Below are 13,246 nucleotides of genomic sequence, written 5' to 3'. Positions count from 1 at the left end.
CACACACACACATGTACATGCAGGTCACTATAGAAGTACAATAATCTTGAACGCTGCATTAAACACCTCACGTATAATACTTCTTATCATACCTCCATGTCAGAATGATGAGATCTGATTGGTCCATGTGATCTCGATAAAATACTATGTCTCCAGCCTAGGAGGGAAATAAACTTCTCACAAGGTGAATAAATCTCTCATACCCCGCCACAACAAGTCAGGCTGCACGTGGATTTCTTAGAGTCGATGAAAGTCATGTGACAGCACAAGTTAACCTCAGCTTAATCGAACGGTTGTTTTTCTTCAATTTTGAATTTGTTTTACTTCTTTTACAATGTCATATTAGACCCGTGAAGATCTGTGGTAGAAAAGATCTTCAGCAGGCCATCTTTGCAATAAAATGTGACTATGCTTGTCATAAGAGGCGACTAACAGGATCGGGTGGTCAGGTTCGCTGACTTGGTTGATGCATGTCAAGATGTAAGATAAATTCTTTGTCGCATAAAACCCCATGTATCCCTCGTGATCCTGCTACAATTTGTAGGAGGTGATTTGCTGGCAGACATGGCACATTGACGTATTGAGGAACATGATTTGTACAACTGTTTCAGACGTATTGAGGAAACTTGATTTGTACAACTGTTTCAGATGTATTGAGGAAACATGATTTGTACAACTGCTTCAGATGTATTGAGGAAACATGATTTGTACAGCTGTTTCAGACGTATTGACGAAACATGATTTATACAACTGTTTCAGACGTATTGAGGAAACATGATTTATACAACTGTTTTAGACGTATTGAGGAAACATGATTTGTACAGCTGTTTCAGACGTATTGCGGAAACATGATTTATATAACTGTTTCAGACGTATTGAGGAAACATGATTTATACAACTGTTTCAGACGTATTGAGGAAACATGATTCATACAACTGTTTCAGATGTATTGAGGAACATGATTTATACAACTGTTTCAGATGTATTCAGGAAACATGATTCATGCAACTGTTTCAGATGTATTGAGGAACATGATTTATACAACTGTTTCAGACACTGAGAAGAGGCTCAGAAAGACTTTGAAGAAGACGAAGGCTTTGTTGAAGGATGCTGGCAACACACTTCAGAAACAGAAGACCGTAGAGGGAGCCAAGGTGCAGATACACCAGCTCAAGAACCAGGTGAGGAGACCTGGTGACACCTTTTACTACAGCAGTGTCTTCTGCAAATAACCAGTGTCTCAGATCAGGAGGTCTGGGTCATATTTGAAAGAAAAACCTGTGAGCTTCATTGGGGGGCCCTTGGAATCAGTATCACAGAACAACTGTCATCTACAAAGAACAAGAGTGTTCCAGATTAGTAGGTCTGGGTCATTGATGTTTGAAAAAAACACAGTGAGATTCATTGTGGGTGCCTTGGCATCAGTACCATTGAGGACCATACTCTTTGGCAGTAACTAAGATGCAACAAAATTTCAGTTGTTTTAAGACCCGTGAAATTTCGGGGTAGAATAGGTCTTCAGCAACCCATGCTTGCCGTAAAAGGCGACTAACGGGATCAGGTGGTCAGGCTCGCTCACTTGGTTGATGCATGTCATCGATCACAATTGCATGGATCGATGCTCATGATATTAATCACTGGATTGTCTGGTCCAGCCTCGATTATTTACAGACCGCCGTCATATAGCTGGAACATTGCTGAGTCCGGCGTTAAACAACAAACCAACCAAATCAGTTGTTTTAAACCTTGGAGAATATTGATCTGTCTTGAAGTCCAGTCTGAACAGGTAAAGTGAAATTGACACTTCAATGACCTGGTAACCTATAGTTTGGTGACAATAGCATTGCTGACGACTGCCATGGGAACCACTGGCAATGACTTTCCATTTCTGCTTTGAGCCAGGAGTCCGACATCTTCCGTTGTGAAATAGGGACTGCTGTTATCATCTGTTTCTGTATTTCAGCTGGATGATGCCTTGTTCTCCTCTCAGGCAGCGGTGAAGGGCAAGAAACGCATGGAGCTGGAGATACAGGACCTTCAGCAGCAGATAGAGGACTTCTCCCGCAGCAAACAGGAGGTAATGATGATGATGATGACGATGATGATGATGATGACAGTATTATTCATGATGATGATGACAGTATTATTCATGATGATGATGATAGTATTATTCATGATGATGATGATAGTATTATTCATGATAGTGATCATGATGATGGTAGTGGTGGTGGTGGTGGTGGTGGTGATGACAACGACGATGATAATATTTATAATGGTGGTGGTGGTGATGATGATGATGATGATGATGATGATGATAATAATTTCTTCAAATCCATTTCACTGACTTACTGCATATGTGTATATGGTGTTCTTCAGGCTGAGGACCGCTGTATGTCGCTTTTGAGGGAGAAATCTGACCTCCAGAACAAGCTGGAGGAGAACGAGGAGGACCTGACCGAGATCATGAAGAAGTACAAGGCTGCTGTACAACAGGTAATACACTCTGTCAATCATACTGTGTTATGAGGGGGCACGGATGGCCCAGTCGTCTAAAGCGCCACGATTCGCTGTGCAGAGTTGCGTCCCTTGCGCACGCCAGAAACCTATGATTGTGGGTTCGAATCCCGGTTCGCCCCAATTATGTTTCTAGGTTTGTCAGGACCATACCCGTGCTCGTGGGTTTCACCGAAGTAGTAACGTCTGAGACCTGCATTACTTTCGGGCTTTCCTCCCACATTAAGCTGACACGTCGTGATATAACTGGAATACTGTTAAAAGCGATGTTAAACCCAACTCGCTCACTCACTCACTGTTATGAGGGGCTCTGAGGGGTCCACTCGTCTAAGGCTTCTCAATTCCCTGTCAGAGTTGTCTCCCTTAGGCATGCCAAAATACTGTGATTGTGATTTCCATTCCAATTTTTGCCCCTATGGTGATTCATGGTTTGTCAGCACCTTACTAAAAACTGTAGGTTTCACCGAAGTTGTAAATGTCTAAGTGTTTCACGTAGCAATCTTATCTCTATGACTGTCATAGGTTTTTGTTTAACTATGAGAGTTGTGATAATCGTAGTGCTACAATCTCTTTGTGAAATGGGTTCCAGCATCACTTTTGAAATTCCTCCGACATTATTCTGACATGTGTGACAAAACTGAAATACTATTCAAAGCAGCATTGAGCATAACTCACTCACTCACTCACTCACTCACTCACTCACTCACTCACAGTTGCCTGTGTGTATGGGCACAGGGAGGGGATACTAGGGCTGGGATGGGTAACTCGGGTACTCGGGTCGGGGTACCCGGTGCTTATCGTATGTTGTGTATATATTTTTAGCTCACCTGACTTTATGTCATGGTATACACATCAGTACATGTTAGGACCCGTGAAGATCCGGGTTAGAACAGGTCTTCAGCAACCCGTGCTTGCTGTAAAAGGGGACTATGCTTGTCGTGAAAGGCGACTAACAGGATCGGGTGGTCAGGCTCGCTGACGTGGTTGATGCATGTCATCTTATCCCAGTTGCGTGGATCGATGCTCATGATGCCAATCACTGGATTGTCTGGTCCAGACTCGATTATTTACAGACCACCGTCATGTAGCTGGAATAAAGCTGAGTGTGGCATTAAACAACCAAACAAACAGTACATGTTATTAAAAAAAAAAGAGCTCATGTAGTGTTTTTTAAACATGTAGAGTAAAATTCCTAAGAGACAAATTAGAACATCGAAGACCAAAAAATATATAAAAAAACAAAATGTGTAAAACTTTCAGAGACTCTTGAGAGAATATATCCCTTCACACCACAAGAACGGGTACTTTCAGCTTTTCATTTTCATTCTGTTATTTTACTGATGTCAATTTCTCTTTTCAGCAATCTGTTGATCACATAACACTTTCATCACAGCTTCAGCAGATAGAAGAATTATCGACAGAGAGATGTAACCTCCAGCAAGAGGTAAGATCTGAGATTTCATGACATCATACGCAATTACAGATAGAAATCAGCTAGCTATCATCAGGTGCGCGACCTGCAACTCTCTAATAGCACTGCTTTTGTCAAAGGTGACCGGTTGACCTACCCATGATCAAGATAACTGGTAATATATATCATATAGAATCATTCTTTGTCTTTGTGTTGACTGACCACTGACTGACCAGCTGTTTTCCCCTGTAGGTGGAGAATCTCTCATCCAGGGTCATGTCGTATGAGGACACAAGCGTGGACAAGCACTCCGTCACCCGGCTAGAGAACAAGATCCGAGAGCTAGAAGGAAAACTGGATCTGGAACAGACAACTAGGCAGAGAATAGAGGTGAGATTCAGGACTGAGGATCAACACATCTCCAGAGTCTCAGTCTGTGACTAGCCCGAAGCTTGTGTCTCAGTCAAATTTCTTCTGGTATTGTAAGATGAAAAAAATACTCGTCCATAAACTAAATATACTGAAAATAATGCCAAAATACATTGTTTGGCTAGAAGTAAATGATTTTCAATTCATTTACACTGCTCTCAGCAATATTGCTGCTGTATGTCGGCAGTTTTCAGCAATACTGCAGCTGTATGTCGGCAATTCTCAGTAATATTGCTGCTATATGTCCGCAATTCTTAGTAATATTGCTGCTATATGTCAGCAGTTTTCAGCAATATTGCAGCTATATGTTGGCAGTTTTCAGCAATATTGCAGCTATATGTTGGCAGTTTTCAGCAATATTGCAGCTATATGTCGTCAGTTCTCAGCAATATTGCAGCTATATGTCAGCAGTTCTCAGCAATATTGCAGCTATATGTCATCAGTTTTCAGCAATATTGCAGCTATATATCAGCAGTTTTCAGCATTATTGCAACTATATGTCGTCAGTTCTCAGCAATATTGCAGCTATATGTCGTCAGTTTTCAGCAATATTGCAGCTATATGTCGTCAGTTTTCAGCAATATTGCAGCGATATGTCAGCAGTTTTCAGCAATATTGCAGCTATATGTCAGCAGTTTTCAGCAATATTGCAGCTATATGTCGGCATTACAGTATGTCATTATTTGGTTCCTGTAGCCAGCGTGACCGTGCGAGAGTTACCGATGTCTGTTGATGTGCAGGTCCAGGTATCCAGGTTGAAGGAGCAGCTGGAGAAGGAGAAGACGGAGAAAGGAGACATGGGAATGTCGAAAATGCAGATGGAGGAGTCGATGAAGCGTCTCCAGAAACAATTGCGGGATCTCCGAGAAGAGTTGACAGACTCCCAGAAGAAGGAATTCGATGCCACCAATAAGAAACAGGAACTGGTAAGAATTGGTCTACTTGATCACCATAAAGTTTATTTAATACCAGTGTGCGTTGTAAATATGGTACGGGCAGTTATGAAACTTACTGGTCAAGGGGAGATAATTTTGGCATCTGCTGTCAATGGCTGCGTAAGGGCACTTCTCTAAATAATAATCCAATATATGACGTCATCAAGTTGGGAATCTCCAGATACGATGTCATGATATCGTGAAATAAACCACACTTCATTCTTTAATAGTTTTTTAATTTGAAGTTTACACGATATACGGCTTTTCCTTTAGACGAGAGGTCGGTAACATGACTGCGAAATTGACGTTCATAAGTGTATGAACAACACAATTTGACGTTCATACTTTTTTCACGAGACCGTGTTCTTGAAATGACGTAAACACTGACGGACTACTTCCACATTCCTGGGGAATGCTCCGACATTCACACAGTTTGGCCCTCACTCTATGAAGGTTCATACTCCAATGAACTCACACTAAGTGAAGGTCAATTCTTTAATGTTCTTTGCGATTTATCGCAAAGCTATCTTATATATTGTAATACACAGCCTGAGTTGCTGCCCATTCAATGTTTGTCTTCATGTCCTCCATGTTGTGTTACAGGACAACAGAGTGGAGGAACTGGAGGTTGACGCCATACAGAACCAGTCTGACCTGAAGCTGGCCTTCAAGAGGATCAATGACCTGCAGGCTGCCCTGGAGGAGGACCTGGACAGCGATGACAGTCTCCTGTCGGACAGGTCGGTACCACTTCCTGCTGCACTGACACACAATACTTGATGCACTTTGTGTTGAACATACTACATTAATTTCCTGCTTCGGTTATGACACAGGTTGGACCGCCTCTGTGGCCTAGTGGTAGAGCGTCCACCCGGAGAGCAGACAGTCGGGGGTTCGATCCCTGGCTGAGTCATACCAAAAGATGTTAAAATATTGTACTTGTTATTACCCTGCCTGGCGCTTGGCATTAAGGAGCTAAAACAAGGACTGGTCGGCTCAGAGTCAGTATACTGTGTCTGAGTGGGGTATTCATGTTAAACTGCGGCATGATATCTCAGTGGGCTAGCACTATAAGATCGGCATGTCTGGACTAGTACAAGCAGCCACACACACACGTGCATGCACATCGCTATGTAAGTGTAATACAAGGCTAAAACAGGGACTGGTCGGCTCGGAGTCTGTATACTATGTCTGAGTGGGGTATTCATGTTAAACTGCAGCATGGTTTCTCAGTGGGCTAGCACTATAAAATCGGCATTAGTCTGGACTAGTACAAACAACCACACACACCACATTCCACAAAGCAATCGTAACTCACATACCTAAACATACACTTACCATAGCACTATGATCGCTTTGTGGAATGTGGTCCAGGTACTTTCTTGTCCCAAAAGGTTAATATGACAACTTGATGCAGTATTTGTTTTCCTCGTTTCAGTGATGACCTTGATGATCTGTCGGATGAGGACATTGACAGCTTCTTGGCCAGTCATAATCAGGCTCCACTGGGACAGCGGGGGAGCCGGTCAACATCAGTGACCAGTGGCTCCCACGAAGATGCACTTCACAGTCCTAGGTTCAATGATATAGATTGTAGTAAGTCACTTGGTACAATTTCATCTCTGGGATAATGGGGTCACGGGTGGTCCAGCTGGGCCCACTTGCACAAATGATCTTAGCGCTAAGACTATCGTAAGCCTATGTTAAAGTATGGGAGTTACGATCATCTTAGTGCGAGGACTATCGTAAGCCTATGTTAAGGTATGGGAGTTACAATCATCTTTGCGCTAAGACTATCGTAAGCCTATGTTAAAGTATGTGAGTTACAATCATCTTAGCGCTAAGACAGTCGTAAGCCTATGTTAAAGTATGGGAGTTACGATCATCTTAGTGCGAAGACTATCGTAAGCCTATGTTAAAGTATGTGAGTTACAATCATCTTAGCACTAAGACAGTCGTAAGCCTATGTTAAAGTATGTGAGTTACAATCATCTTAGCACTAAGACAGTCGTAAGCCTAAGTTAAAGTATGGAAGTTACAATCATATTAGCGCTAAGACAGTCGTAAGCCTATGTTAAAGTATGGGAGTTACGATCATCTTAGCACTAAGACAGTCATAAGCCTATGTTTAAGTATGGGGGTTACGATCATCTCAGCGCTAAGACTATCGTAAGCCTATGTTAAAGTATGGGAGTTACGATCATCTTAGCGCTAAGATGGCTTTGTGCAAGTGGGCCCAGCTGTTTGAGGTACTTCATTTAGCTGTTCAGACTTGCGACTTTAGTTTGCCAGAAATCTATGATCGAAGGTTCGAATCCCAGATTCCACCTCATGGTTGTAGGTTGTCAGCACCATAACAGTACAATTGGGTTTCATCACATGGGTAAACATATGAAGCACATCACTTCGGGCTACCTCCAACATCAAGCTGACAAGATGTGACAAACTGAAATACTGTTTGCGGCGTTACTTTAAACTCACTCACTCTTTAGGATAATCTGTCAACACAGAATATGGAGATATGTGCACATGTTTTTGTCATCAATACTAAATATCATTAATATGACAAGTGTTGTAATTCAGTTTGAAGTTTTAACAAAATTGCATAATCAAAGATAATTATTTTTTATGAAAACACATTTGCGAAATATAAGGTATTATCATTTGTTAAAGAATAAACTAGTCTGCTGTGGACTTTCAATTAATTCAGCTATTTCAATTTTCAGCATAGTAATACTTTCAATAGTGGAAGACGTGTGCTTTACGACATGGTAATCTACACATTCAGTAATATATGTATCAGCAAATACGTCATCTAACACCTCAGCTTCCCTATCTGTTAGACTTTCCTTGCTTCTTTAAAGAAGGGAATGTGATTATCTGTTTCAATAACAACACTATTTTCAAATGGGAAAACTTAAATTCTAAATTTACAACAAAAAAAGCAATTTCTGCTTGCATTACCAAATATTTGGTTTGGTAATATTCTAATGCTTACACATTGCTTGGAATACATCACTTTGTATTTTCTGACAAAAGAACTAATAATCTTGTTACACATTTCTATTTAATGTCATTTGTGATTGATCTGTAATATCCCAAGTGTATGTGTGCAATCTGTGCCTAAAACATTCGAGTGTACAAGACACATTTTCAGGAGAGTTTAGTGGGGTGAAACAATACAGTTTTCATGTGATGATACGATGATACGATACGATACATGTTTTTTTTCTGTATCGATACAAGATGATACACTTGCTGAAATAAATGACTTATTACTCGTTTAATGAACCCTGGCGTTTTTGTCAGTCAAATATCGCAAAGTGTGTTGTAATAAGGGTTTCAAGTTCGCTACTAAAAATTGCCACTATGAACATGTCTACAGCTGAAATATGTTTTGTCCGGACGTTTCCAGGGGCGGTCGGGTAGCCTAGTGGTTAAATCGTTCGCTTGTCATGCTGAAGAACCGGGTTCGATTCCCGACATGGGAAACAATGTGTGAAGCCCATTTCTGGTGTCGCCCGCCGTGATATTGCTGGAATATTGCTAAAAGCGGCGTAAAACCATACTCACTCACTCATTCACCGGAAGCTTCCATGCTAGTAACGTAAACATGTGTATCGTGATATTGACCCATGTATCGTGATACATCATGTATTGTTTCACCCCTAGCGTTTAGTGCAATCATACAGACTATTATTGGCAGAGATGGAATAGAATTTTACTAGACTAGAGTGGCAAAAGATGCAGACTGTGTATATATCTTATGGTAACAAATATCACTATTAACACTGCCTCTGTTGAAGCCCCTGTTTAATCCCTTTATCTTTGCTCAAATGTATCGGTGTAATCACCCAAACTGTAAGATTCATGTCTAACTCTCACATAAAGGCTCCTTGTATCACTGGGTTAATTAGATGCCTTCTGCTTTGTGTCGTTCTAGCTGAGTTTGCAATCCATGTCAAGTTTACAGACATTTAGTCTGTTAGATGATGACTCAGCAGTCTGTGACAAATACTTGGGGTTTGCTTTTCATTCTGTAGAGACCCGTGAAGATCCGGGGTAGAATAGGTCTTCAGCAACCCATGCTTGTCGTAATAGGCGACTATCCTTGTCATAAGAGGCGACTAACGGGATCGGGTGGTCAGGCTCGCTGACTTGGTTGATGCATGTCATCGTATCCCAATTGCATGGATCGATGCTCATGATATCAATCACTGGATTGTCTGGTCCAGACTCGATTATTTACAGATCGCCGTCATATAGCTGGAATATTGCTGTGTGAGGTGTTAAACAACAAACAAACAAACAAACAAACAAACAAACAAACAAACATAGCAATACTTACACTAATGTAAAGTTTAACCTCTGTAAATAATGTTTTGTTTCTGCAACATGTACTATGAAATAGACATGACACTGTTGTTGTCAATTTCAGGTGAAGCATAGCACTAGATGTGAGGCTTGTGAGCCTGGTACAACTCTTCAGGATACCTTTGGGCCAAGTGCAACAGATTGTGTGTGTGTCGTCATATCTTGCAGTACGGAGCTATCCACATCGGCCGTCCGCTATACGTGTCAGCATTGTGTCGTACATTTCGATGTCATATTTCATCGCTGATGTAGTTACTTCATCAACCCCCTGTTACTGTTTTCGTTTTCCTCTTGGACAGAACGTTGAGTTGCAGTGAAACCTTCTTCCGTAATGAAAAATCTTGGATACATATCTGAGGAATTTATCTCCTGGGAAAACATGGCGGCAATTGCTGAAATCGAAGGATTGGATTGTGGTTAAATGAGAGGATGAGAGATTCAGTTGAGTCAAAGGATTGAGGATGTGATGGAATTCAAGTGTTGAATGAGGATTTCAACAGATTCCTGATTTCGTAGGATTTAGCTGCACTTCTTTAGGATTCCGGATGTTGCCGATTCTGCTGCAGTTTTGTTGGGTACCTGATTTGAAGGATCCAAATGCAATTCTTTGAGTTCCTGATTTCTGCTGAAAGATACAGGCATGAAAGGATTCAGTGGTTGAAAGGCTTCAGAGAAAGGCGGATGACCCTCTGTTGACATGAAGGATGGTTGATAGAAAGATGCAGAGAAGTCATATTGATGGTTGGTACATTAGGATTCAGTTGCTGTGGAAAAATTGAAGGATTTCACTGCACAAGTAGTGAGGCACTATGGATACTGAGTATTCAGCTGCAGTACAATTGAAGGATTTCACTGTACAATGGATGGATTTCAGTGCTGTACAATTGAAAGGATTTCAGTGCTGTACATTTGAAGGATTTCACTGTACAATTGAAGGATTTCACTGTACAATTGAAGGATTTCAGTGCTGTACATTTGAAGGATTTCAGTGCTGTACAATTGAAGGATTTCACTGTACAATGGAAGGATTTCAGTGCTGTACAATTGATGGAATTTCTCTGTACAATTAAAGGATTTTACTGTACAAGTAGCAAGGCACTGTGAACAACTGAAGGATTTCACTGCACTAGGAGTGAGGCGCTGTGGATACTGAATGATTCAACTTCAGTAATATTGATAGATTCAGCTGTGCTGTGGATGATGATAGATTAAAAAATTCCAAGGATATATGGTGACGACTCACATGTAGATATTACAAGGCTTACATAGTGGTCTAGAGTTCAAGTGCTATGTCATTCAAGAGTGCAACCATGGTTCCATGTGATGCAGATAAAGTGGTTGTCTGTCAACACACAGGTACCAATCCAAATTCTAGCAGCACTGGGAAGTAGGCAGTGACACCATACATGAACCTCTAGCACTGGAGTGGCGGTCGGGTAGCCTAGTGGTTAAAGCGTTTGCTCGTCACGCCGAAGACCCGGGTTCGAATCCCGACATGGGTACAATGTGTGAAGCCCATTTCTGGTGTCTCCCGCTGTGATATTGCTGGAATATTGCTAAAAGCGGCGTAAAACAAAAACTCACTCACACTCTAGCACTTGAGGGCTGCAACTGAATACGTAAATGGATTGCTTTCACGCTGCACTGAACTCAACTCCTATCACTGAAGCAAAGATGCAGGGCTGCTTGTCATCAAAGGATTCCTTATCGAAAAAAACAAAACATGTTTCTTTAAAGATGTATCTTTTTCAAAGCAGAGACACCTTAAATATGTCATGCAAATGACCGCTTGGATTATACAAATAACAGGTCACCTGAAGTAAGCGGGGAAAAGGATTGCCTGACTTCGACAAAACAAAGGATGACAAATGGTCACTGTGAAGATTGGAATTTGTATCCTAGAATGAGATCTTGCATCATAGTGTAGATAACAGAATTTCTTTAGAAATTTATTTGAATAGATTCCATTGCTTAATGTTTTCTGATATGGTAATTTCAGCTTACAGTAAGGGTCAGAATCTTGTCACAGCACATATCTTGCAGGTGAAGATTCTTCTTCTGGTTGTGTCATGTCTGTGTTAGCCTGCACATGGGTTCAATTTCTTTGGTTATAAGTACTGAATATATTATATGAATTCTACAGACTATGCTTGTCGTAAGAGGCGACTAATGGGATTGGGTGGTCAGGCTCGCTGACTTGGTAGATATACGTCATCGATCCCAATTGCATGGATTGATGCTCATGTTGTCAATCACTGGACTGTCTGGTCCAAACGTGATTTATTTACAGACCGCCGTCATATAGCTGGAATATTGCCGAGTGAGGCGTTAAACAACAAACAAACAAACTTTACTCAAAATAACAGCTGTATGTCACATTACTTCTCCAATATTGGCTGGAGACTTACGTTTTTCTCTACAGCCATATAAGTCTGAGTGGTCTAGTTCATATTCTAGCAAGGTCATTTAAACCACACTATACTGGCACCAAGACAAGTCCAGGTGTGTTAGGTTCCACCATGAGATATCTGATGTGGATGTTTTACCTGTAATTTGATAATGTTTGAACACCTGGGCTGAAGCATTCGTTAAAGACAGACAGGTGTGTTTAGAACATTCCTTACGTTATTCAAGAAACAATTGGAATTCATCCAGTAACTCAGCAAATTTGTACGTCTTGTATTCGTATCTTTAAGAATATTTAATGTATCTCACTGATTAATATTCAATTGGATAAATTCCCTGAATTCGAAAGAAGGTTGATAATCGTACTGTAATCAGTAGGGCTGCAATGATTCACTCGCATATTCGGTGAATCGAATGGTATCCCTTCATGAATTCAGTGACTTGGTGTAATAATTTATGACAAAAATCAGACATATTATAAATATGATTATTTTACTAACAGCAGTGTATTGATAAGTGAATTTCGTGTGCCAACTTTATGTACCACAGCACTTAGTTAATGATTTCACTTGATATAATTAACTAGTACTCCCGTTATAATCATCATTATGAAATCAGATTAGTATGTTCGTAACCTCCCTGACATTCATGATACTCTCTCAAATGTAAATTTATTACACTTTAGCTCAAACCTATGATTATCCTGTAGACACAAATCTTATACTGTTCACACAAAGCTCAATTGTTTTTTGGAAAACAAAATTTGAATTGAATATACGTATCAATTTGAAAAATAACATAACTGTGATTATTATGTTTTTAGTTCAATATGAATATAACCGTGGCACATGTACGCTGTTTTTGTGAATCTTTTTCTCAAACTTTGTGACTTTTTCAGCATTCTTAGAGACTCTTTCACACTGTTACCTGTGAAAAAAAACCTTATCGTTTCATGTAACTGTGATTCAGCCCATCTTTCAGTATTACTCATCGTCTTATAGTCAATGCTTACTATTTATGTTGAAGTCTGTGTAACCATGGTAACCAGTTCCTCATATTGTGTTTGCTGTATATGTACTTGATCAGATCTCTTGGGTATAAACAATTATCTGAATGTCGATCAATGGCTGTTTTGGTTGGACTTAGGCCTTAATTTTGTTATTGGTTTACGGGACTG

At 40.5% G+C, this 13,246-nt stretch overlaps 1 protein-coding gene across 5 annotated transcripts in view; it reads left to right on the top strand.

The window, feature by feature from the left end:
- Positions 1-11,893, top strand: part of LOC124145756 (unconventional myosin-XVIIIa-like) — a 152,288-nt gene extending 140,395 nt beyond the window's left edge. For 2 of the 5 annotated variants that reach the window (XM_046515653.2, XM_046515655.2), the window contains 9 exons: positions 1,054-1,181; positions 1,964-2,077; positions 2,377-2,493; positions 3,875-3,958; positions 4,178-4,315; positions 5,095-5,280; positions 5,893-6,029; positions 6,728-6,885; positions 9,728-11,893. In XM_046515653.2, coding sequence (XP_046371609.2) covers positions 1,054-1,181; positions 1,964-2,077; positions 2,377-2,493; positions 3,875-3,958; positions 4,178-4,315; positions 5,095-5,280; positions 5,893-6,029; positions 6,728-6,885; positions 9,728-9,738 — 1,073 coding nt within the window. In that variant the 3' untranslated portion in view covers positions 9,739-11,893. Of the gene's footprint in view, positions 1-1,053; positions 1,182-1,963; positions 2,078-2,376; positions 2,494-3,874; positions 3,959-4,177; positions 4,316-5,094; positions 5,281-5,892; positions 6,030-6,727; positions 6,886-8,015; positions 8,061-9,727 lie in introns of all 5 variants that reach the window. The other 3 variants (XM_046515654.2, XM_046515656.2, XM_046515657.2) reach the window with 3 other exon arrangements.
- Positions 11,894-13,246: the final 1,353 nt, after the last annotated feature.

This window comes from Haliotis rufescens, unplaced genomic scaffold, assembly GCF_023055435.1.
Source record: "Haliotis rufescens isolate VD_foot unplaced genomic scaffold, xgHalRufe1.0.p SCAF_21, whole genome shotgun sequence".
Classification (NCBI taxonomy): Eukaryota; Metazoa; Mollusca; class Gastropoda; order Lepetellida; family Haliotidae; genus Haliotis; species Haliotis rufescens.
This window is presented reverse-complemented; position numbering and strand designations above follow the sequence as displayed.